The sequence below is a fragment of the Heptranchias perlo genome, chromosome 23 (assembly GCF_035084215.1).
Source record: "Heptranchias perlo isolate sHepPer1 chromosome 23, sHepPer1.hap1, whole genome shotgun sequence".
Lineage (NCBI taxonomy): Eukaryota > Metazoa > Chordata > Chondrichthyes > Hexanchiformes > Hexanchidae > Heptranchias > Heptranchias perlo.
The window spans coordinates 6201103-6226896 of NC_090347.1; the positions used below are offsets into that span (position 1 = coordinate 6201103).

Consider the following 25794-nt stretch of genomic DNA (forward strand, 5'->3'; position numbering starts at 1 on the left):
GAATATATATGTGCTAGCACAAGCATTATTCAAGTCTCAAGGCACTTTTGCACTGGAGAAGTGCAGCTGCCAGCAGATGCATTTTTCCCTCTGAGGACTTTTTTTCCTTAATGTGAACAACCTGGCAGTCGGAGAACCAATAGATCCATGAAAATGTGAGTTTACATACCTGCCATTGTTTTAAGACTGCCTGTTTCAGTAACTGTGGGGAGCTGGGCCCATATGTTTTATTCTCTAGATTCTAGGTATTAGACAACAGAACCCAGCACAATTATAGACATCATGACCAGAATTCCAATTGGCCCGTTCTATCAGCAGCAAGTCTGTTGATCCCCGAAGATATAGATTCCATCAAAAATTGCAGAAACGGGATCATTGGTGTCCTTGGGACGGACTGCCAATGCCTGCAAGAGTGCCTCAGCATTGCCCACTCCAATCTATCCTTGTAACCCAGATCAGTCCACAGCTATCAAGCCAGAGGTCACAAAGGCCCTTCCTAGGCCAAAGACAATGGTGACTTTCAATATTCTTCAGCTCCCAAAGGAGACAGATGCTGGCCAAACAAAAAGAATTGATCCATGGCATATACACTGATTGATTACCTTTGTCTATGGGACTTTTGTGGCCTTTCCTGGGTCTCAGCTGGCAAGAGTTCCGTTGAGGCACACCAAGGACGTAATGGGCCAATTCCTACGGTAGCCCTGGAACTCCCTCAGACACATCCTTGGACCCAGGAGGAGCAGATGGAACATTTGCCTACACGCACCCAACTCCACCCAAATTTCTCATAAGGTCATCAATGGGACAGAATCTCATTTGAAACAAGTTCCACCCATTTTCTGGTCCCTCGACTGAAGATCCGCCGAGTTCCACTCAGGACGCAAGCAGAATTTTGGGCTAATCAGTTCTCAATGATGGGCATTAAACCAGAGTAGCACATGGAGCTCGCTCTCCCAAGGCAGGAAGGTATATCTTTCAATTTAGCACACTGCCAAATCTGTAGATTTCCGTTAATTTAATTTTATTGGACGGAAATTCATGAGGTAGACGTTTAGAATTTCCCAATACGTGCTTTCGGCATGCATTGGGAAGCGCTGAAGCGGAATATCTTCCCTAGGCTCTTTTAACTCTAGTGTAAAAGTGTGAAAAAAAACATATTAAAAAGACTTGGAATCTGTTAATCAAGGACTAAAGTTGTTTAGATGTTACAAATAAATACTCATATACACAGTCGCCAAACACCTCCACCCTCCACCCCACCACGGAAGAATTGCTCTGCTCTCTAAATGTTAGAGTTCCATGAAGAGAAAAATCTGAATGTTTGTGGAACCATTGAGATATTTTGGCTGTGGCATGGGGGAGGAAGGGATAATATAATCATCAGCTAGTTTGAGTTGCATTAAACTTAGATAGATTGGAAAATAATCCATATTGATGACTCTGTGAATAGGTCCATTAGGAAATCTAGCACTGAAATGCCACAGTAATCCATGTTTTAGGACATCAAAGCAGGTCAGCAAAATAGCTGACCTGTTATAAACATGCATTATTGTGGGGTGAGTTGAATTTTGAGCATTCTTCTGTTGTACTGATCAGATTTCTTTGCAGCTTAATATAATCCCTCAGTAAAATCACAGCTTCATTATACATGTCCATACTATGGTGAGTACTATTTCAAACAATTAAATGAATCAACTATGGTAAGTTAAACAAATATTAAGTTTCAGTAGGAGGATGACGGATTTCATGTATCCGTTTCATTATTTCTATTTTTTTTGTCTGATTGTTAATCAAGGCCTCTCGCAGCCCATCTTTAGTCCACACCTTAATGAATAGTTTGCCATTCCTACTCACTGATCCTGAACAGCCCACCAAACAGCAGATTCTTTCTAGGTTTTGCTTTTAAATTTGATCAATTGTGCAAAAAATATTATTTTGCTTTACTTTTTAAAATATATTTTAGGAAGTCACTGTGCAGTTTGTCATCCAGTACTTTCAGAGCTATATTTTGGTATATTGGGGTAATTACTATATTGTGTACAGTATTGGAAAGAGTGTGTTGTTCGTGGATCAGGATAATTTGGCAATGGGCCCTGCGATTTGGCTGGGTCACGTGGTACCAAGGGTTTTACAAATCTGGTCATGGGCCTAGAGGGCTCAGGCATTATCTTTCATGGAGCTCTAGGAGGGTGTTATTACTATGCGGCTTTAGTTTGACTTCCTTGGGGGGTAGTATGGATCTATGTGAAACATGGTGGGCTGTGTGGGCTCTCAGGAATGGGTTCCCAACCGTCTGTTATTTCCTGAGTGCTAGTTGGAGTCCATACATCACTATCTCAGACTAGCATATGTCCCAAAGATGTTTCGCCCAACAGTCTGTTGTGGGACCGTTATTTTCCAAGTAGCAGCAATAGCGTGCATATTGTAGGGAGAATTTTCTCCCCAGTGGATAGGCCTAGCAAGCCTTGGATCTACAGGGATTTTAAGGCCTGTCATGCTTTCTATAACCTTCCAATTGCTGTCCAGAAAGGTTGAATAAGGTGACAAGACTAGAAAGTGTGCAATAATATGTCCCTCTCGTTGAAGCCCCTACAACATTAGTCCCCAGCCAAGGATAGAATTTGTGGACCAGGTGATGAATGCAGTAAAAAATGAAAAAAATAAATAGTACCTTTCACATTCTCACTATGTCCCAAAACGCGTTAGACCTCATGAATTACTTTTGAGGTGTAGTAGTGTAGGTAGACATGGCAGCTAATTTGTGCACAGCCAAGTTCCACAAGCATCAATAAGATAATCAGTTTGCATGGTGTTGGTTGAGGGACATAGGTTGGCCAGGACATGGAGAACTCCCCTGCTCTTCTTCGAATGGTGCCATGGGTTCTTTTCCATCCATATGAGCAATCTGATGCGGCCTTGGTTTAACATCTGATTCGAAAGATGGCATCTCTGAAAATTCCAGTCGCAAAAACATCTGTCGACCATTACCCTTTGCTTCCTGCCACTGAGCCAATTTTGGATCCAATTTGCCACATTCCCTTGGATCCCATGGGCCTTTACTTTTTTTGTCAGAGGCAGGACTGCTATCACTGAGACAAGCAAACACTGTAACCATGATGTATTATCCTGAACTGGTCCTTGTACATTCTGCTACAGGTGTGAGGGTTTGTTTTCATACTTCTCCCCATTCTTCCTCTGTTATTTGGTAATCTAAATCTCATCCTTGGGCTTCTTTAAGGCTCTTTGTGTTGTTTTTTGATTTGGAAACAAACATGTTAGAGGGTGGAGATTTGTCTGTGGGAATTTGCCGATGAGTGGAGGCACTGCTACTGGGCAGCCCAATTCCAGGGAATAATAACCTGGCACCTGACCCACTCCCACAGTCCTTTGCTGGGTTTTGAGACCAGGGCCTCCCAGACAATCCCCCTACAAAGTCTACTCGTCATACTCCCACAAACATCAATGAGATCAATTAATCTGTTGTTGTAGGTATTGATTGAAAGACAAATATTGGCCAGGACAACAAGAAAACTCCCCTGCTCTTCTTCGAGTAGTGTCATGAGATCCTTTACATTCACCTTATGGGGTCTCAGTTTAATATCTCATCTGATAGATGTATTGGTTGAATTGTCCTGAAAATCTCAATAGACCAATTGCTGAAAGGCCATTTTAGACTCACAAGCACAGGAGACAATTCAAGAATTTCAGGTCATCTGATTAAATGGCTGTCTGCTATGGTAACTGCATTAACACTCTTGGAAGGAAAGCTGAGAACAGTAATACTTTCAGATGTGTATTGACTAAGTGCGTTGACACTCTTGGTTCTCTCTACAGTTCTGAATATGCCACTAAAAATAACTCATACAAAAATAAAAATCCCATTTGTGGAGAACAAACTGTTCCCATGTTAGGATGACCTTTATAAAACTGTATGGATTGAAAAAGGAGCTTTCTTATTCCTGCTACACAATGAAGTGTTTAGTGCAAAGACCATGAACATTTTTTAGGAGTGAAACTTAGCAGAGTCAGTAGGGCTTTGAAGCCTGGCGTGATCTTAAATCTAACCTCAGGAGAGAACCTAAATCACAAGAGAAGAGAAAGTCCAAACTACATACTGTTACTATTTTATTGATGATAAATTAGTTAATCTTTTGAAAACCTGATGATTAATTAGCTAGTCCTCTGGAAAACAATTTTTTCTTTCATTCTCAGTTTAACAAAAGTACTGCTCATCTGTAGTGTAAGTAAAGCATGCTAACAGAGTTAAACTATAGAATCCCTACCTAGTGTGGCCGTAAACATTTTACCCCTACTTCATAATTTTAGTTGTTTGTCTTTAATAGTTTTGATCCCCAAATAGTTATAAGGTGCTGTATCCTTCTATTCCATGTCACCTTGTTGAAATCCAGCTTGACCTTGAATTAATTGTATTTGAAGGATACAAATGGTAGCTGCTTTCAATTTATTTTGGTGCAATTAGTGTGCAAAGTACAGGAAGTAACACTAGAAGCAGAGGATTCATATATTGCTGCCATGTCCATGTCATATTTGTGGCTCCAAGTGGCATTATCAGAGGCCTGGGAAAAGGTCCAGTTACCTGAAAAATTGAGAGATTTCATAGCCCTATAATATAAAAGAAATTCGTGAATGATATTGCTTGGAGCTCTCGAGCAATATCTTGCCTAATGTGAGTGCAGTTTACATTCCATCTGCACATCTTGCCCGACATTGGACTCTGAACGCGGGTTGAGAAAAATCAAGCCTACCCTGCTGCAGCGATTGTCTCACCAAAAGGTGAGCTAGAATGTCAATGCACCAGAGCCGAGGAAATAACTGTAAGCCTAGTTATTTTTGCAATAAATACATTTTTACTATAGTTGTGAATTGCAGTAATGCCCCAAAATCTATTTTATCACATCCGTTATTAGCTGCTGGTCTCTGCCTGAGTCCCAATGTTTTCCAAGGATTCCATTGTCAGTTTCTCTGCTCTTTGGCACCTTAATTTTAATCAAGAGGGCCCAGCTTCTCCTCATCTGCCTAAGACTAGTTTCATGCTGTGGCTTGCGCTGCTAAGGAATTGTACGACTATTCTAATCTCATGTCATTTAGGACCATGCAGCCTGCAGAATGAGCCTTCCATCCCATCAGTTTGGACTGGATTTGAATTCTGTAAGAATAATGTACCAACACATTTTATCACAGTTTTAAAACCTGAACATAGAGCTGAGATGCAGAATTCACTATGTGCAAATCACAGAAGAATCCATATCCTACCATCCTGTAGCACAGTGCTTTGAAGTATAGACATGCTGCATGACCAAAACTTCATTTTAATGGGACATCACTGTGGCTGTAGTTTGTACTATCTACAGGATGCACTGCAGCTACTGACCAAGCTTACTTTAGCAGCTGCTTCTAACTTCACGATCTGTACAAACTGACAAGAGCAACATCTCGGTATCATCATCACCTGCAGATTTCCTCCCAGGTCACACACCATCCTGACTTCGACATGTATTTATTAGCCTGAGCAGAGCACTATAAAGATTCAGCAGCATAAGGGCCTCTGACTTAAACTCTACTGATTTGGCAGTATAGCTCAGCATTCCGTTTGCTTTGTTAATTGCTGCTGGGCAATAGCTGGACATGGTCAGTGTTGAGTCTATCATGCCCAGATCTCTTTCAGCCTTTTCCCTAGTTGTTCTGCAAACCCTATTAAAGTGCTTGTGCAACTGGTAGCAGCACAGAATTACGTAAATATTATAATACATTTTTTTCCAGTAGCTCAATTAATTATAAATTTAGAGTTGCTGATGGTAGAGGTCACATTACAGACCATAGCTAATGTGCTGAGATTTGTAAATGGCAGTCACCCTGAGGCAATAGTGCACTGTCTTCTGCCATATGCTGTGGGAGTTCTTGAACAGATATTTCCAGAATACTTAACTGTTTACACATGTATTATAGGTGTTCTGGCTCTCACTAGGGATAGGAATTACACTTCCAAGAAACTTAATTGCTTGTAATTTTTTACAACTGCGCATGCTCTTTTGACAGTCACAAACAGCTTGTCTCTCCTAATACTCCTGGGGTTGTTTTCACAAAGAATGAGGGAATGCATGTTGCGTACACGTCATGATGTTTTATACTTTACATCTCCACTCACTGAGGATAATAGATGTCTGGCAGTGAGTTATAAGTCTGGCAGTGAGTTATAAGGCACTGATTCAGTCAAGCAATTCTAGTGGTCATATGAGAGCAAAGGAGAAAGTAAGGGGATCAAGGGATATGGAACAAAGGCGGGTAAACGGAGTTGAAGTACAGGTCAGCCATGAACTAACTGAATGGTGGGACAGGCTCAAGGAGCTGAATTGCCTACTCCTGTTTCTATAACTCTTGAGATTTAATTACTGCTTTAAACCTACTGCCAGATATTTATAAAATAGGTTATTTCAAGTCTTTTTTTAAATCCTTATGCAGCAGTTTCTCTGAACACAATAGAAGTACCCTGATTAAGTATGAAGAAAATGATGATGGATAGGAAGAAGCTGGAGGTATATAGCATGAACACCTGGTATTGTATGAATGCAAGTTCCATAATACTTATGTTATTATTATGCATGGTAATGGTACCATAGTTTGGGTGAATGTGTCATGCGTTGGTTCCATTATCTGTTCATTAAGAACCTGAAGTCAAAAGGAAGCAATTTTGCTCTGTGGACTTGCTAGGAAGCAAACTCTAAACTTACAGATCCCATGTCCCCAAAACAGTCATAAGAATAAATGCAGAATGATAGACCTACTCTTCCCTGCATGGAAGCACACATGTAGCTGAGGTGATGCCTTTACCTGAAAAGGTGAATTTTAGGCAATATATCCTTGTCTCCCGCTACCTAATTGTTTCTTACCATGTTAACGGTGAAGATGCTTGATGCTGAAGAACTTTTTTTGCAGGGGTGGTGGGAGAGGGGGTGGCAAAGCAGCTTTGTGTTCTTAGAAAAGTTGAAGCATTCAAGATATAATTGCATTGTTTTTCCTGTCTCTTTTCTCACGTTTTGGACTTTTTATTTCTCTTATAGATTATCGCTTATCAACCATACGGAAAGTCTGTGGACTGGTGGGCCTATGGAGTATTACTTTATGAAATGTTGGCTGGACAGGTAAGGAAGATTCACAAGGATGATACCAGAACTAAGATGATATCTTTATCAGGAAAGGCTGAACAGGCTGAGACTCTTTTCTCTAGAAAAGAGGGGCTGAGGGGTGGCCTGATAGAGGTCTTTAAGATAATGATAGGGTTTGATAGGGTAGACGTGGAGAACATGTTTCCACTTGTGGGGGAGTCCAAAACTAGTCATAAATATAAAATATTCGCTAATAAATCCAGTAGGGAATTCAGGAGAAACTGCTTGAATGTGGAACGCGCTACCACAGGAGTAGTTGAGGCAAATAACAGATGCATTTAAGGGGAAACTAGATAAGCACATGAGGGAGAAAAGAATATAAGGGTATCCTGATGGGGTTAGATGAAATAGGGAGGAAGAAGTCTCATGTGAAGCATAAATGCCGGCATAGACCACTTGGGCCGAATAGCCTGTTTCTGTGCTGTAGTTTCGATGTAATTCAAAACTCCTTGGGAAAGGAGACTTTGGATGGCAAGGTTTTTGTGCTTTTTAGCAATGCGGCACTTAATGAAGAATGTCACATTTGAGTGACTTAAAAGGGTGGAAATTAGATTTTTTTTCTATTGTCTTCTCCCTTCAATAAATGTCATTTTTTAGTGGAACATCGGATTCTGTAAAACTGATTAGATGAAATGTCAAAATCATTTTTGTGTAAAACAATATAAATGGTGGAAAACTAGAGATGAAATAAAGTAGGAGCTTTCTCATCATCAATACCCATCTTTAGAATGAAACTGTTAAAATAATTAGGATTAACTTACACTTTTGTGTTTTAAGCAGTAAAATGTATTGGAGAATACTAGCTTAAGAGTAGCATTAGAGGAGGCCTGTATGCAGGCTGTGTGACAGGAAGGGGGAGTGTGGCGAAGGGTGAAGAAGCACGTTTTTAAAGATGGAACAGAAGTGTTTTAAGCAGGGGAAAGGTGGGGCAACAGATGAGAAAGCTGGTGTAAAAAGAATGAACTTGCATGGTCTCAAGATGTCCCAAAGAGCTTCACAGCCAACAAATGATTTTAAAGTGTGGTCAATGTTGTTATTTACAAGTGCATGATCGTGCTTCAGCATCACTAAAACAAATTGTCTGATAATTATCTCATTGCTGTTTGCGGAACCTTGCCATTTGCAAATTGGCTACCATGTTTCCACCACCGCCACCAACAACAACGTGCATTTATATAGCACCTTTAATGTAATAAAACATCCCATGGCGCTGCATAGGAGCAATTATCAAACAAAATTTGACACCGACATTACAACAGTGACTACACGTCAAAAGTACTTAAATGGCTGTAATGCGCTTTGGGATGTCCCGAGGTCGTGAAAGGCACAATATAAAATGCAAATTCTTTCTTTCTTAGGCAATTTTCTATCCATAGCCAACCCCCACCTCCGAATTTGACATCCAGAAAGTTACTGTAAGTTGCTTTGGAGAACTGCAGCTAAACGTCAACAAAATTGAAATCATCCTTTTCAGCTCTCACCAATACCAACACGCATCCAGACCTCAATGCCATCAACCTCCCCAAACTGCCACCTCTGACTAAGCTAAGAGATATGGAATCTTGATGTATTTGTCAACTCAGAATTCAGTTTCCTTTTCTACATCCAATCTGTTACCCCAACTACTTTCTTTCACCTCAAACATCACCTCCTCTATCCCTACCACTCTCCTACTGCTGGCAAAACCCTCATCCATACCTTTATCGCCTCAAGGATCAATTTCTCCAATGTTCCCCTTGCTGGCTTCCCTTCTTACACCCTCCACAAATTGCAACTCATCCAGAAAACATGCCCTGCATCCTCACAGGCACAGTGACCAGCAACTCTATGATCCCCCATTCTCAACAAGTTCCATAGTCTTCCCATACTTCAATGAATTGATTTTAAGATTCTTGCCTCACCTTCTCATCCATCTGTGGCCTTGTTCCGGCTCCCTTAGCGAACGTCTCCAGACATAAGGTTACTGCATGCGTTCTCCAAGTCTCTGATACTGGTTCACTCCTTGCCCTTTTAGCCACTATGCTCTGCTGTCTTCCCTCAACACCTGTGCCTTGCCATCTGCTTTCAAAAGCTTCCTCGAGACTCTTCTTCAATTGTGCTTTCACACCCCCATCCCCTTCTTCTTTTCATCTCCTGTTCAGTGTCCGGCACTCTGGAAAGCACTTTGAGATGTCTCTTTGTACATACAGAACACTATAGCAATGTAAGCTGTTGAAATTCTCTGTTGTAGCTTTCTAAAATTGTCTGCTGTAGACTAGCACCTTCCTGCGCCCCAAGATCCCATACTGGAAAGAAACCAACACTGTGACTGACAAATGAGGGCCAACTGTGAAACTGCAGAGACCAAAATTCGGAGACTACTGTCAAAGCTTGTCACAGCAGAGCACTGAGTAAGCAGCAATCAAAAGCTGCCAAGCTGAGCCACAACAGGACTGAAGAAAAGCATGTGGCAGGGGAGTGGAGGGGATGGTAGTTCTTGTACAGATACACTGTGGAACAAGGTAGTAGGTTGCATATTCTTGCCCAAGATGTGCCATAATGGGTTTCCAATCTTAGTCTGGACCATTGCTATATTGGGTCAGTTTATTGCATGTTACACAGCACTTACAGGTACATTCATTGTGGATCTTAGATAGTTATGTGTATTTGGGTAGTGCTAAACATTGATAGTTATGGGAAAATATAGTTTGATGGACTATGGAGCAGATTCTGGATGGACGGGTGTAAAGGGTCATTTCAAATATGGAAAATACCCTTTACTGCCTCTATGATGCTCTTTTAATGGTCCATTCACATAGTTTGTGTAAGAGGAATAGTTTATAATACACTCCTAAAACTGCTTATTCCAACAACAAAAGAACTTGTTATGATACAAGTAATCCTTTCATAAACCTCTCTGTATCACACCAGCGACAACCAACAGAGCAGGCAAGTTGTCAGCCCCCTGCTAAAGTTGCTTTAATGACAGCCAATAAAAGATGTGCAAGAGCAACTTGTGATTACTTTCCCTCTGATTTCTATCCCTTGCTGCAGGAAAGTGGCTTCCACTCTAGGCCTCTAAAAAACAACATTCCCGAAATGAAGAGCTCAGCATTTAGAATATGAGAATGAATGTGTTATGCTATTCCATTGTGCTGTACGGTCCTGATCTCTGCCATGCCATCAGCAGAAGGTCCTACGCAGAGGTCTAGTGCTTTATCAAGGAACAGAAAATCAGAGGGAATTTCATCCCAGGCTACTCCTTGCACTTGCTTGTGGTTGGCTCAAGAATCTGGGGGCGGGTCACCCACCCTTTTCCTCAGCTAGTGACAGTACATGGATTGTTGGGCAGGAGAGAGAAAATTCAGCCAGAAGCATTTACCATTGTTGGTCTGAAGTATGAATTAGTCTGACGTAGGAAAGTTAAGAAACATTGAAATAAAAACAAAATTGCACCTAAAGAAAACTTAAGAGCACAGACTGGTCCATGAGCAGTCCTTACAAGGAAAGTATATTTTTGAAGTCTCCATGTAAAACAGGTGTATGTTAAAAATATATCAATGTAGTATAAATGCTACTTGAATTTAAAGTGTTGAATAACCTTCATTATCTTGTTTCAGATCTGCTGACAGTTTTAATAAAGCTTTAACTAAAGCTTTTAGTGGTTTGCTTTTTGTGTTCTGACAGCCTCCATTTGATGGAGAAGATGAGGACGAGCTCTTCCAATCTATAATGGAACACAATGTATCTTATCCCAAATCACTGTCAAAAGAGGCTGTCTTGATCTGCAAGGGGGTAAGGCATCATCTCTGCTACCATGACAACATTTACTGAAAGTAATAACATATCGCCACTTTCAAATTGTAAGGCTAATTATCACTGCTCTGTATAATGTGACAGACTAACACAATTGAGAGCTTTCATGCCGAATCTTTGTGAACACAAAACCTTTAAGTAATAGGGAGTACTAACAAACTTATCGAACTTCTTGAAGTATTGATTTCTAGTGGGAAGCCTTTGCCAGAGCCAGCAGTCTTTCATTTAAAGCTTTTTTCACTCAACCTGTATTTCTTAACCAATTTTCTGATCAACAACATAGCTGGTATCTAGCTCAGTGCACCTTCCCCTGAAGCTTTCACATTTCTTATTTTTTTTTCCTTTATGAAATTTTACTGAGTATATTTAAAATGAGAGTTGTCTGTTTTTAAGGTAACATAATTTTTAAAAATCTAATTTTCTTTAGTCCTTTAGCTGATTCTAACTAATTTTAGTTCAACTGCAGTGGGAGAGATAACAACAACTTGCATTTATACAACACCTTTAATGTAGAAAAATGTCCAGCGGCACTTCACAATGGTGTAAGGAAACAATGGTCCCCAAGTCAAAGAAGGAGGTATTAGGAGGGGTGATCAAAAGCTTCGTCAAAGATGTGGGTTTTAAGGAAAGTTCTAAAGAAGGGAGGGAGGAGGAGGCAGAGGGGTTTAGGAAGGGAATTCCAAAGTGTGAGGCCTAGACAGTTAAAGGCACAGCTGCAAATGCTGGGCAATGCATGAGGCCAGTCAGAGGAGAGTTTGGCAGTTTGTCGTGCTGGAGGAGGTTACAAAGATAGAGAGAGGCGAGTTAATGGAGCAATTTAAACACAAGAATGAGAATTTTAAATTTGAGTACCAGGAGCCAACGTAGGTTAGCAAGGACAGGGGTGATGAGCGAGCAGGACTTGGTGTTGGGATATGTTACAGTTTTTGGATTACCTGAAGTTTGCAGAGGGTGGACATCCAGGACAGCATTGCAATAGTTGAGTATGGAGGTGGTAAAGACATGGATGCGGGTTTCAGTGGTACATGGGTTGAGGTAGGCGTGAAGGTGGGCAATGTTATGGGAGGTGGAAGTAGGCAGTTTTTGTGATAGAGGCTGTAGGATTGGAAGATCAACTTGGGGCGAATATGATACCAATGTTGCAAATAATCTGATTCAGTCAGAGATACTGGCCAGGAAGGGGGATGGAGTTAGCGATGAGGGTACAGAGTTTGTGTGTGGCGGGTGGTGGCAATGACGATGTCTTCTCAATGTTTAGCTGGAGGAAATTGAGACTCATCAACACTGGATATTGGTCAAGCAGTCTGACATTATATAGGTAGTGGAGAGGTGGTGGAGAGTTGGGTAGCATCAGCATACATATGGAAACTGACCTCCATGTCTGCAGATGATGTTGCCAAGGTGCAGCATGTAAATGGGGAAGAGATGGGGACAGAGTATGGATCCTTGGGGGACTCCAGAGATAGTGCAGGAGTGGGAAGAGAAGCCAATGCTAGAAATGTTTTGGATTGCTAAGAGTGGAAGCAAGTGAGTGCAGCCCCACTAAGTTAGACAATGGAGAGGTATTGGAGAGTGGTGTGGGTGTTGGGAGGACGAGGATGGATCACAGTCACAGAAAATGTTGGTTAGGGCCGTTTCATTGCTATGGGAAAGGTGGAAACTTGATTAAGAGATTCAAACAGGGAGATGCAGTAGATCTGGGAGATAGTAACCTGTTCAAAGACTTTGGAGAAGAAAGGGAGGTTGGAGGTAAGACGGTAGTTTGCAAGAACATAGGGATCATTGGTGAAAGAGGGTGATAAAACAAGTTTGCAAGAACATAGGGATCATGGGTGAAAGAGGGTGATAAAACAATTTTGAAAGAGAGGGAACCATTTACAATGGCAGCTAGCATGGGGACCAGGAAGGGAAGTTGAGTGATCAGCAGTTTGGTGGGAATGGGGTCGAGAGAGCAGGAAGTTGATCTCTTAGATGAGATGAGCTCTGACAGGACATGGGGGGAGATGGGAAAGAATCTAGAAATTTAGGGGCTCAGGACTAGGGCAGGGGAGCCTAGAGGAACATTTGTCTTGGTGAGCAAGAGGAAGGGGAGGAAGCAGCAGAGACAAAAAAGTCCATAAACTCCTCGGACTTTTAATGATGCTCCAAGAGTAGTGGGCAGTTTTTGCAGAGTAGAGTGATGCCTGGAGCTGGATGTGGCCCAGTCTGGTCGGGTGATGGATGGCTAAGCCAGTTGTGCACCAGAAATGCTCAAGTCTGAGCCCCTTGGACTTGAGCAAACAAAGATGGGGGCTGCAATGGGGGAACAACTTAGATGGGAGATTGCCACCTGTGAGCCAAATTTCAGTCAAAGTCAGGATGTCAATACAATCATCCACAGTTAGTTTGTGGATAGCAAGGTCTTTGTTCACAAATGAACAGACATTCTGGAGGGAATTGAAGAGACGGGAGGTGACTGTTGATCTGCCAACAGAGACAAGGGGGTTTAACGGATGGGGTGAACAGGATGGGAAGGAGATTGACGAGGTTGGCACACTGGGTGGGAATGTTGGTGAGAGAGGATGGGAGCTGGATTTGCTACCTGTAAGAAGGCTGCAATAGGTGCCCAAGAGCCCTTTGGAGAACGTCAAGAGAGACACAGAGTTTTGGACTTATTCAAGTGTGATTCAAACCTGGGATGGCGGTGGGAGAATATGAAGGCCGGTAAGGAGTATTGATGGTTGGGAGGGTAGAAATGAAAGATGACGTGGCTAGGTGGCAGGAAGGGGAGAAAGCGGCAGAGAAGCTCCCATGAAAACAGAAAAGGGAGAAAGAAGTAACTGGCTTGCAGCTGGAGTAGCAGCTAAAATGTGCACAAGAATGGACACAAAGTGAATTTTAGCTGGTAAGGCATGTCATGGTTGTAAACACAAGATAGGGAGGAGAGGATGTAAAACAGTTCACAGTAAGGCACTATGATGGCATGGAGTCAACTTGGAGAGCCTACATTCCAAGTTCAGAGTCAGTTGTGGATAGGGAACTGATCCAGGAGTCATTCAAAGCACAGAGCACTAGCAGAGCTGCTGGTGTAGATCGTCCAGTTAAATCAGAGTGCCAAGGAGTAGCAGAGAGTCAACCATGAGCCAGCAGAGATTGACCCTGGGGTCTAAGAGATGCGCAGTGGTGTTAGTGTGCTCCAGTGGATCTGGTAGACCAGCAGAGGAATGTGGAGCATTGGGAGTGAAACCCAAGGATCAAGTGCAGTAAAGACCAGGGAGGCAGGGGAGGATGAAGGGTAAATCCATGAGATCAATGAAGGTGAGGAAGCTGGTCTGAGGAACAGCTGTACGGCAGCAAGAAGAACAAAAATGTTCAGGAGCAGGAGCCTGAGAAGCCAGTCCAACTCAGTCTAGCAAAGGGCAATGAAGGAGTTCTGAATGACAAGTTCAACAGAGCAGAAAGTGGTCATGGGAAGCCAGTGGATGGCAGCAAAGCAGAAGTCATTCAGCAGCATGGGAACCAAGCAACAACAGATCAGAGTGAAAAATCCCAGTGGAGGAGCAGAAACTGAGCTTGCGGGAGCAAGCCAGGTAGATTATAGTGAGCCTACTACTGTGCACTGTTGGGGAAGCTAGGCTGCAGAGGCATACAAACAATTGCAGCATCCTCAAGATGGAGTCTTTAACAGATAGCTGGAAGGTCCTGGAACTATAAATTTATATCTAGTATTTGTGATATCTAGCATTTGATTACTGACCCTTAATAGACATCACTTGAAGGAGATCTTTAACCAAACCATCAGTCATATGCTGCTCTCGGGCTTACCATGTGTGAGTTCCAACTCCTCAGATCAATTAGCTTGAAGCACCAGATGCTTCCCATGCACTACTCCTTCCTCCAAATCTTAAAGCACCATCTGCACATAAATTCACAAATTTGCACCTTCTACAGATCCCTAAATGAATTATCCTAGATTATACTACTTTTTTCATGCACTTATTTGGCCTCCAGTCTCTTTCCCTCTCATGCACACTCACTCATTCCCCCTTAAGTGATAATGTTCTGATTGGTCTTGTGGTTAGTCCTTGATCTTAGTGTCACAAGAAATACATGTCAGTACAAGTGACAATATATTGGCTTCCTTTCTCCCCTAAGGACAGCAATTGATTGATGGATAGGACAAATTCTCAATCTCCTCCTTTATTCCGTCCCTAGTTCATGGGTTCTGGTGAAAATGTTATGGACGTATAGATCCAACACAAGGTGTCTGTACTGTGGCATCAGCAAGGTAGTGATATAATGGGATGTCACATTTCCTCCCTTCCTCTCCTCCCAGCCAATATTGCAGTGACCTATTTTAAAAAGGGTTGGAGACGAAGACATGAATGTGCCTGCTTTCTTAGCTGCTTAGACAATTGTGTTGACAGGAAAATGCAAAATGTATTGCCTGATCACATTGTGCAAAATTCTAATTTGGAGCATTTTAAATTATTAATTATGGTTACAGTTCCACACTGCTTGATAATGGCAGAGTGCAAACTTTGAAAATGCAAGATGGTCTTGTTCAGACTGTGATTTCAGGAGCTTGTGATATTATCCTTTAAAAAGGCACTGCCTTTGAAAAGCAGCGACCTTGAAATTACACTATGCAATAACAATGTATGAATGCTTAATGCATCATCTGAAATTCCTTTGTCCACTATTTTAGTGGAGTATTAATCCATTTATTTGAAACAGGTTAACTCCTCCATTTAAGTGGTGGGTAAAGAAATTTCAGACGAACAAGTTAAATATTCTCATGCTGTTATCCACACAGTGTAATTTTAAAGCCTGTGTTTGGAAACCTCTATTTGTCACACACTGCAGCTTGATGGCATATTTCATGTTGGAATCACTGCACTGAAAATGACATGTCCTTCTAAAAAATAAACGTGCAAAACAATTATTAACACTTTTTATTTTCATTTTTGGCTTTTTGTCAAAGATTTCTTAAGTATTTTTGCTTAAACGGGGAGTGCTCATAGTCGCGTTAGAGGAAATGACGGGAATGTTACTTCATATGGTAGTGTGAAGGAGCTGAAATAACACAAGCACATTTGGAAGTTGAATCACCCTCAGCTAATGGCTCCATCGATATTCATCATGTTGATATATTATTCATAATTTCCACACTTACTGGCTTCAGCAGTTACTTCAAACCAATTTTCCTGATATCATTGATACTCACTGTTCAAACAATATGTTAAAAAAATTAATAGAATTAGGCTAGATGGGGATAAATAATCATGATAGGGATTCTTTGAAACTGTATTTCATTGTGGTGCTAATGTTGGCGCCCTGTTGTAATGCATTTTAAAAATTGGAACAGGAACTCTAAAATCAGCCAAAACCTGGTTCCAAAATCATACTATAACTACCCTGGTATGCTCAGTAGTGATGCACCCCCCTTCCCTGCCCCCTTTCCTTCGTGCTGCTCCCAAACAGCATTCCCATGTTGCACCAGTTTATGGTACAGCTCATTAATAAACTGCTGTAGCACCAGTTGTTCAACTAAAACAAGTGTTTTTTTTAAATACACATGGATTTGTTTTGAGATGGGCACATCTGAACTGAATTTGTACCTAATATTTCACTGATGTTAACTGACCTCTGTCCACAATGCCATTTTCTGCATGGAAATCACATAAGTGGTAATGGCTCACTACAAGCACAGGCATATTGCACCAATTAGAGCAGTTTCAATAACAGCATCAACTTGCATTTACATAGTGCCTTTAATGTAGTAAAACGTCCCAAAGCTCTTCACAGGCACGTAATCAGACAAAAATTGATACCGAGCCAAAGGAGATATTGGGACAGGTGACCAAAGAGGTAGGTTTTAAGGAGCGTCAAAGGAGAGGTGTTGGAATTCCAGAGCTTAGGGCCTAAATGGCTGAAAGCACAGCCACGAATGGTGGAGCAAAGGAAGTTGGGGATTTTCAAAGGGTTGTAGGGCTGGAGGAAGTTACAGAGATAAGGAGGGGCAAGGAGGGATTTAACCACGAGGATGAGAACTTTAAATTGAGGCGTTTGTGGATGGGGAGCCAATGTAGGTCAGTGTGCACAGGAGTGATGGGTAACAGTCCAAGAACTGGTGTGATGATGAGGGTTAAAAAAAAGTAGCCCCTAATACAACAAAGAAGAACAGCATGGTTTGGTTCCGGTTTGGCCAAGCTGATTTGGATTTAAATTCCGCATCCTCTTCCTCCCCTGGGAATGCATTACATAATGACATTGTGTTGATGTAGTTTGGAGCCTTACAATTGTAAGAAAAATAATTGGGCTAGTATAATTATACAGATTTTGCTTGAAAGCTGATAGAGTTCAAATGATTGTGAGCCGTAGTTTACCACCAGCTGTAGACTTCATGATCAGCAGGTACTTGCGACTCTTGGATTTTGCAGTCTTGATGTCACTATCTGGTTTATTACTTCATAATCTTCATTCACAAAGAAAGCCTATGATAGACACCAGGAACTCAATACTACGGAAAGCTTAGAAGAGTATACAAAGCGCAGGGGTGAAGTTAAAAAGGAAATTAGGAAAGCAAAGACAGGGCATGAAAAAATATTAGCAGGTAAAATCAAAGAAAACCCAAAGATGTTTTATAAATAGATTAAGAGCAAGAGGATAACTACGGAAAGAGTAAGGACCTATCAGAGACCAAAAAGGTGACCTATGTGTGGATCTGTCTTCACAAAGGAGAGGGATGATGCAGGGATTGAAGTTAAGGAGGAGGATTGTGAAATATTGGATGGGATAAACATAGTGAGGGAGGAAGTATTAAGGGGATTAGCATCTTTGGAAGTGGATAAATCACCAGGTGCGGATGAAATGCATCCCAGGCTGTTAAAAGAAGCCAAGGAGGAAATAGCAAAGGCTTTAACAATCATTTTCCAAACTTCACTGGATACAGGCGTAGTGCCGGAGGATTAAAGGACTGCTAACATTGTACCGTTGTTTAAAAAGGGAGCGAAGGATAGACCGAATAATTACAGGCCAGTCAGCCTAACCTCGGTGGTGGGCAAATTATTGGAATCAATTCTGAGGGACAGGCTAAACTGTCACTTAGAAAGGCACGGACTAATCAAGGACAGTCAGCACGGATTTGTTAAGGGAAGGTCGTGTCTGACTAACTTGATTTGAATTTTTCGAGGAGGTGACAAGGAGGATCGATGAGGGCAGTGCAATTGATGTAGTCTACATGGATTTTAGCAGGGCTTTTGAAAAGGTCCCACATGGCAGATTGGTCAAAAAGGTAAAGGCCCATGGGATCCAAGGGAATGTGGCAAATTGGATCCAAAATTGGCTCAGTGGCAGGAAACAAAGGGTAATGGTCGACGGGTGTTTTTGCGACTGGAAGGCTGTTTCCAGTGGGGTGCCGCAGGGCTCGGTACTGGGTCCTTTGCTTTTCGTGGTATTCATTAACAATTTGGGCTTAAACGTAGGGAGTATGATTAAGAAATTTGCAGATGACACAAAGATAGGCCGTGTGGTTGATAGTGAGGAGGAAAGCTGTAGACTGCAGGAAGATATCAATGGACTGGTCAGATGGGCAGAAAAGTGGCAAATGGAGTTCAATCCGGAGAAGTGTGAGGTAATGCATTTGGGGAAAGCAAACAAGGCAAGGGAATACACAATAAATGGGAGGATACTGAGAGGTGTAGAGGAAGAGAGAGACCATGGAGTGCATGTCCACAGATTCCTGAAGGTAGCAGAACAGGTGGATAAGGTGGTTAAGAAGGCATATGGAATGCTTTCCTTTATTAGTAGAGGCATAGAATATGAAAGCTGGGATGTTATGCTGGAACTGTATAAAATACTAGTTAGGCCACAGCTTGAGTACTGCGCACAGTTCTGGTCACCACATTACAGGAAGGATGTAATTGCACTAGAGAGGGTGCAGAGGAGATTTACGAGGATGTTGTCAGGGCTGTAGAATTTTAGCTATGACAGATTGGATAGGCTGGGGTTGTTTTCCTTGGAACAGAGGAGGCTGAGGGGTGATTTGATTGAGGTGTACAAAATTATGAGGGGCCTACATAGAGTGGATAGAAAGGACCTATTTCCCTTAGCGGAGGGGTCAATAACCAGGTGGCATAGATTTAAGTGATTGGTAGAAAGATTAGCGTGGAAGTGAGGAATGGGGGTCTAGAACTCACTGCCTGAGAGGCTGGTAGAGGCAGAAACCCTCAACTCATTTAAAAAATACCTGGATGCCCACCTGAAGAGCAGTGACCTGCAGAGCTACGGACCAAATGTGGGAAAGTGGGATTAGGCTGGATGGCTCGATTCTCAGCCGGTGCGGAAACGATGGACCGAATGGCCTCCTTCTGTGCCGTAAATTTTCTATGATTCTATGATTTCTACAAGGGCATTTACCACATTTATCTCACTTTTTTAAGTGCAACAATTTTATTTTTTTCCTCATTATGGTCATTTGTTTTCCTACTTTTGGATTTCTAGTGGCACATCATTACTTGATCAAAAGAACAGATAAGTGGATGATTTCCTCTCAGGTCTATACTATACCAATGCTGCTCTGTAACCAGTTCTGAGAAGGTGATTGTGGCTCACTTAGATCTTGCCCTCTCCCACCCCTACAGTGAAGATGTGCCTCATCTTTGCTTGGGGCTTGTCTCAAAACAGCTCCTTCAATATTGACAACTGAGCATGTGAGGATTTGTGATGACAGTCCCATGTCATACCTGTCTATAATACTCTAACTTGCTATGGCATCAGGCTGTTCAACTAAAACAAATGTGATTTTTATTAAATACACATGGGTTTATTTTAAGATAGGCAGTATTATCATATGTTAACCGGAATTAACTAACAACTGTTCAGGATGCTGCTCTCTGATGGGCAGTCACAAAAGAATATTGTTTGGGAATATTGCACTAATCAGAACAGGATTAGTGAATATTGGCCACCTAGTTTTTTAATATATGCAAGTATGATACTCCATTTAAGAATCAATCACAATAGAATTTATTATAGGACCTGCTTGTGTTAAACATTTGGCAAAATAGCATGTTCTTTGAGCTTTTTTGTTCACAAGAAAGACAACTCAACACTTCTGAGAAGCTCTTAGAGTTGATCTATATCCCTTGCAAGATATTTGATGACCTGATCTATTTTATCTCAAAGTTTTTTTAAAAAAATATTTCTCTTTCATAGCTAATGACAAAACATCCAGCAAAGCGTCTTGGCTGTGGATCGGAGGGAGAGAGAGATATACGGGATCATGCTTTCTTCCGGAGAATTGACTGGGAGAAACTAGAACAAAGGGAGATACAGCCTCCATTCAAGCCAAAAGTGGTGAGTGTGCCAAAATACATGCATCATTGATGTCATGTGTAGGAAAACTAGGTTATGTGCTCATGCAGAAGCAGCTGAGTTGAGATTGGTATAACACTTCTATTCAATAAATAGCTGGGCTGAGACTGCAGGGTTTTAAAAAAATAGGTTAGGTACAATTTTTTAAATATAACGGTTCAAGCATACATTTCCAGTACTACATTTTCTAATAATTTTGAACTAAAATTTGTCCAAAGTCGCTTCCTTTAAGGAGTCTGTCAGCTACAGGAAAAGAAATGACCATGAAACTGGAACTTATTTTCATTTGTTATTGTGTGATTATTACCAGACAAATAGCCTGCAGGACTGACGGAAAGACTTGTCACTGTCATGTGAGCATCCAGCATATCTAAATGATGTTCGTGCCAGTGGCAAACTGTTTGTTATATGTGAATGGTACTGTTTAGGAAATGGAGCATGCAGAGCTCCTCGAAGAAAAGTGAGGAGAGTTAAGCATTCTTGATCCATATCCGACTGATTTCTGTGCTCTCCTGAAGCAATAAAGTACTCAGCTTTGTTTATTGAGATAATCTTGATTATATCCAGAGAAGCTATACGATCCTTGTCAGAGTTACAACAGATTGAGAGTTCATTTTCCAAGCATACCTTCTTTTGTGCAGTTACTACACAGCTAAGTTTCTCTATTTTAAAAAAAAATCAGGGTGGTGGTCGAAGTATGTTGCTGTATCACAATGCAATCCTATCACAGAATGGCAGAATGCCAGGCAATATGATAACTGTGGCATTCAGTCAAGTGGGAGACCAAGCAGTTTCCCACTGGAAAGAGAAAACTGAAGAGCAAGTCAACCTGGTTTACTCTCATGTACCTCAGCTAGGGCAACAGTAGCAGTGGCAGAAGCCTGTGAGCAGACTACCTTGCTGAAGACTGGTGAATGTTACAGAGAATAATAATTCTTGAAAACAATTAAGCAACTATAACATTTAAAAGTTATGCAGAATATATTTAGATTTCTTAAACAGAGATGAAAATCTAAAAATGTAACTGAGATTGACCTTCTGCATTGTGGCTGTATGTTTACTACAACTGAAATCACTGTATTTTTCACATGAAAGTGTTTTGTTGACTTTATAATTCAATAGTGAACAGTGGAAGCCTGAGAGGACAATAATAATGCACCTTGTCAGGATAACAATTTATAATTAACTTTTTAGTTGGGATTCGAGCACATCAGTTTTGCATGGGCCTGCTATTCTCCCACCAGGATCATAAAACAAATACAGATCAGGAAGGTTATTTGGCCCATCTCAGTTTCTTTGCAGAAGGACCTATACTTCCCCCTACTGCAGCATCTAATGTTTTCTACGGTTTTCGCCTCCACTTCTCTACCTGGTTGATGATGATCACTCTGGATGTGAAGACCTAATAGCAGCATGTATCTAGACTTCCAAAAGGCATTTGACAAAAATTCTACACAAAAGGCTATTAGTTGAGCTCAAAGTTAAATCAAGTTAAACCTTGGGAATGGATAAGAAACTCGTTGAAAGGTAGAAAATAATGGATTCTTGTTAGAGTAATCACGTCAGCGTGGGAGGAAATACTGAGTGGGTGCCTCAGGGATCAGTATTGGAACCACTACTGTTTCTAATTTATATAAATGAGTTGGATTCAGAAACCCAATGCAAAATGGTCAAATTTGCCAATGACACCAAACTAGGAGGGGAGATGAAATTGGAGATGGCAGCTCAGAAATCACAGAATGAATTGGATAAAATATCTAAGTGGGCATAACAATGGCAGATGAAACTTAATAGTGCCAAGTGTAAAGTACAACACATAGGAAATGGGTGACGCATGAACTCCGTAACTGGGGTTGAAAAAACTATGGATGAAGTTGAGAGACCTAGGAGTTTTAGTAAATTTAATGCTTAACATGTCTAATCAATGGAGAGCAACACTTAACAAAGCCAACAGAAGGTTAAACTGTGTAGCCAAAATAATAGAATGTGAGTCAGAGAAAGTCATGATCAAACAGTATAGTGCCCTGTCAGAACACAGCTTGAGTACTGTGTCTGCATACCAAAACAGATACTCTAGTGCTGGAAGCAATCCAGAGAAGAGCCACAAGGCTGATTCCTAGACTTGTAGGTCTGAATTATGACAAAAGACTGTAGAAACTTGGATTTTTTTAGCCTTGAACAGAGGCATCTGAAATGTGATCTTATACAGAAATATACAATAGTAAATGATATGGAAAAGGTAATGGATTGCAGATGGAACTGATGTCCACAATCTGCTGATTCTCAAAAAAACCCACAGCTTTTCACATTATGTGGGTGGGCAGGATATTTGCTTTTTGAATTTGAAATTATTCCTTTTACCCCATTTATTGATCTAGCACTTGAGTGGCATTGGTAGAAAGACACAATGATGTAACACAAACTAAAGAATGCACTACCTGACATTAACACTCCAGGTAACTGGATGAAGATTTGATGGCATTGGATATTGGTGTATCAAGCTTCCTGATGGCTTAGACGATGAAGGTAGCATGCAACTTAGCCATAGACACCAGAAAGCACCCCAAGTTTAATTTCTGGTCCCTGCTGAGTTTGTTGATCTCAAACAGTGTGGGAATTGGGCACTACAATTGGCCTGAGCACCATTAAACTAGGAAGGGTAAATCAGCCAAGCTTCAATCTCCTGAATGCTATACATTGACCTGTGCTGGAAAGTGTGGATGTTGTGTGAGGACAGAATTGGGCTTGGCTAAAATGTCCCTCATGTATGAATAGTCTGCCAACATTTCCTGTCTATGATCGTGGGTGAGCAGCTAGAAGGTACCTAGTGCCTATGCCACTGTAACCTAGCAGAAATTCATGCCTTATGGAGAGCGTAGGAGAGGAGACTATCGGGGGCAAAAATATATTGGTATATTAAAACACTGTACAAAGAATCATAAAGGCTTATGCCAACAATTTCCTCACATAGCATAGCAAGTTCCCAATCTTGGCCAGACCAGAAATGTTGTTGTGGCTTTGTGTTCCCTCAAAGAGAGGAAATCTGAGTAACAGTCAGCCTAAGTTGCTTTTGTACACACTTCCCAGTGACCAACTGGCTGCAGAGCACCACATATACAAGTACCTGAGAGCAGGTTGCCTCTTTCTGCAAGGGAATACTATGTACTGTGGGAAGGAGGGTGCAGGAAAAGACAGCTTAAAAAGACATTTCAAAACAGCCTGGATTTTAGATTTAACAGTCCACATAGTGACAGATGACTGACTTCCTTTGCATAATACTATTTCCTGCGATGACTTCTCATTACCGTGGGAATAGAAGAATACTTGCCAACGTGCTTTCTATTTTTAAGTACTGTTTGAGTGAAACTAGTAACTTTAGTGTTTGATGAATATTCAAAGTTTCAACAATAAAGAATGAATACCTAGTACAATGTGTCAACAGTGGCTTTTTACCGGGTCTTAAATTAATTTTCATTTTACAGAGTATCACAAACAAGGCAGGTTTCACTCGTGTAAGTCTAGTTTTTTTTTCATTTAAAAAGCACCCCAAAGGCTTTGTTCCATTAACCCTTTCAGGATGGTGACAACATTTTGGCAACAATGTGATCTTGTTTCAAGTCACAAAGCAATTGTGTTTGCGCTTTATTTTCTTTTTTCTAATGTTCAGCAAAATTTGAGTTCTGAGTTTGTACTATTACATGTGTGTGTTTAAATTGCTAGCAAAAACAAACACTCAGGAGCACAGGGTTGTAAGTGTTAAAATACTACTGAAGAAACACGTGGGTATTACTCTGATTACTGAATACTTTGATCTCACTCCATCTGAAAAGAATGTTAGCAATCTTACATTTTCCACAGTGCAAAGGAAACTAAGCATTTGGACTTGCACTAAGGCTGCTTTTAGGCTGGTCCTCCTTTAGTTCCGATTACAAGAGATTGGCATTCATAAGTCAGCTCCCCTCATTCCCAGCACTAAATCTGGTTCCCTTATCCCAGCAGCAGAATCATACACACATTTTTTCTACTACCATAATAAGTAAGCCAAATTTAGTAGTGTAAATGCAACAAGCCACCTCTCACAGCTACCAGACTCTCAGGGCCCGATATTAGGAGGGAGCCTGGTTGGCAGCGAGGGGGTAACGCACCCAGTGAAATCGAGGTGCTCCGCATGCCATCGCAGCCTAATTGAAGGTACTTACGCGTGCTTCCAGGTTTCCTGTTGCAGACCTGCGCAGCGGGCGCACTGCGCACCCGCATCACAGGCTGTCAGCAGGAGGAGCCCTTTTTAAGGGGCAGTCCTCCAATGCTCCTCCTGCAGCAAAGAACCAAAATTATAGAATGGAGCAGGCCTGAGGCAAGGCTGCTCCAAGGTTTTCTGACTCCTCACTCCAGGTGCTGCTCGATGAGGTGAGGAGGAGGAGGGAAACGTTTTTCCCATCAGATGGGAGGTAGTGGCCTGCCTCTGCCACCAAGAAGGCTCGAGGTGGCAAAGGAGGTCAGCAGCAGCAGCAATGTCGGCCGAACCTGGGTCCAGTGCAGGAAGCACTTTAATGACCTAACCAGGTCAGCCAAAGTGAGTATACTTATGCATTCTCCCACACTCAGTCTTCCACATCACCCCAACCACCACACAACTCCTTCTGCACTGCCACCACAACGCTCTCGCATCACTCCTCACATCCACTCATCAACCATCATCCTCATCTTGCCTGCACATACTCACCGCCCCAGTTCCCATTCGAACACTACCACGCAACCCAATCCTCATACAATCTCATGGCTATGTCTCACACACACCCTCCCTCCCATGCATCTCCCTGACGGTCACCCCCACCTACACCAATGCATGCAGCGGGTCACTATGCAACCATCACTCAATCATGCCTCTCTGTGTTTTGCCTTGATAGGAGAAGAGATGCCAGAATGCCCGGGAGAGGGCAAGGACCGGAGGGGGCCCGCCACACCAGGTGGTCCTAATGGACGCGGAGCAGCAGGCAATAGAAATAAGCCGCACGCTGGAGTGCCTGTCCATGGCGGACCCCGAGACTGGGAGCGCACAAGCGGCTGGTGACAGAAATCTAATACTCAGCAATCATGATAGCAAATGATCTTATCACTTGGCATCTACAGCACCTCAACATCTGTCCACATGCTTAATATTGCTTTCTGTTGTCTTACAGGGCCATCTGCGACCATCGTGACTGCGGAGGGCGATTCCTCAGAGGACCTGCCGGCCTCTGAGGGGGCATCGTCACATCTGAGCCAGCCATCCACCAGTGCAGATACACACACCTCGGTGGGTCCCCGTCCTCAGTTAGTTGCGCTTGCACATGGTGAGTCACCACGCACAAGTGAGCACGAGCAGACCCTGGTGGCAGGGGCAGCCATGGAGAGTCCGCGTCGGTGGGAGCATTCTTCTCCAGGCTCTGCTCAGCTGGACCCAGATGCTGAACCCTGG

At 42.0% G+C, this 25794-nt stretch overlaps 1 protein-coding gene across 2 annotated transcripts in view; it reads left to right on the forward strand.

Moving 5' to 3' along the window:
- The window catches only part of prkcab (protein kinase C, alpha, b), a 350330-nt gene that overhangs the window by 307995 nt on the left and 16541 nt on the right, over positions 1-25794 (forward strand). Inside the window, exons 14-16 of one of the 2 annotated variants that reach the window (XM_068003889.1) lie at positions 7080-7160; positions 10851-10958; positions 20178-20318. In XM_068003889.1, the coding sequence (XP_067859990.1) occupies positions 7080-7160; positions 10851-10958; positions 20178-20318 (330 nt within the window). The remainder of the gene's footprint in view (positions 1-7079; positions 7161-10850; positions 10959-20177; positions 20319-25794) is intronic. The other variant, XM_068003891.1, reaches the window with a different exon arrangement.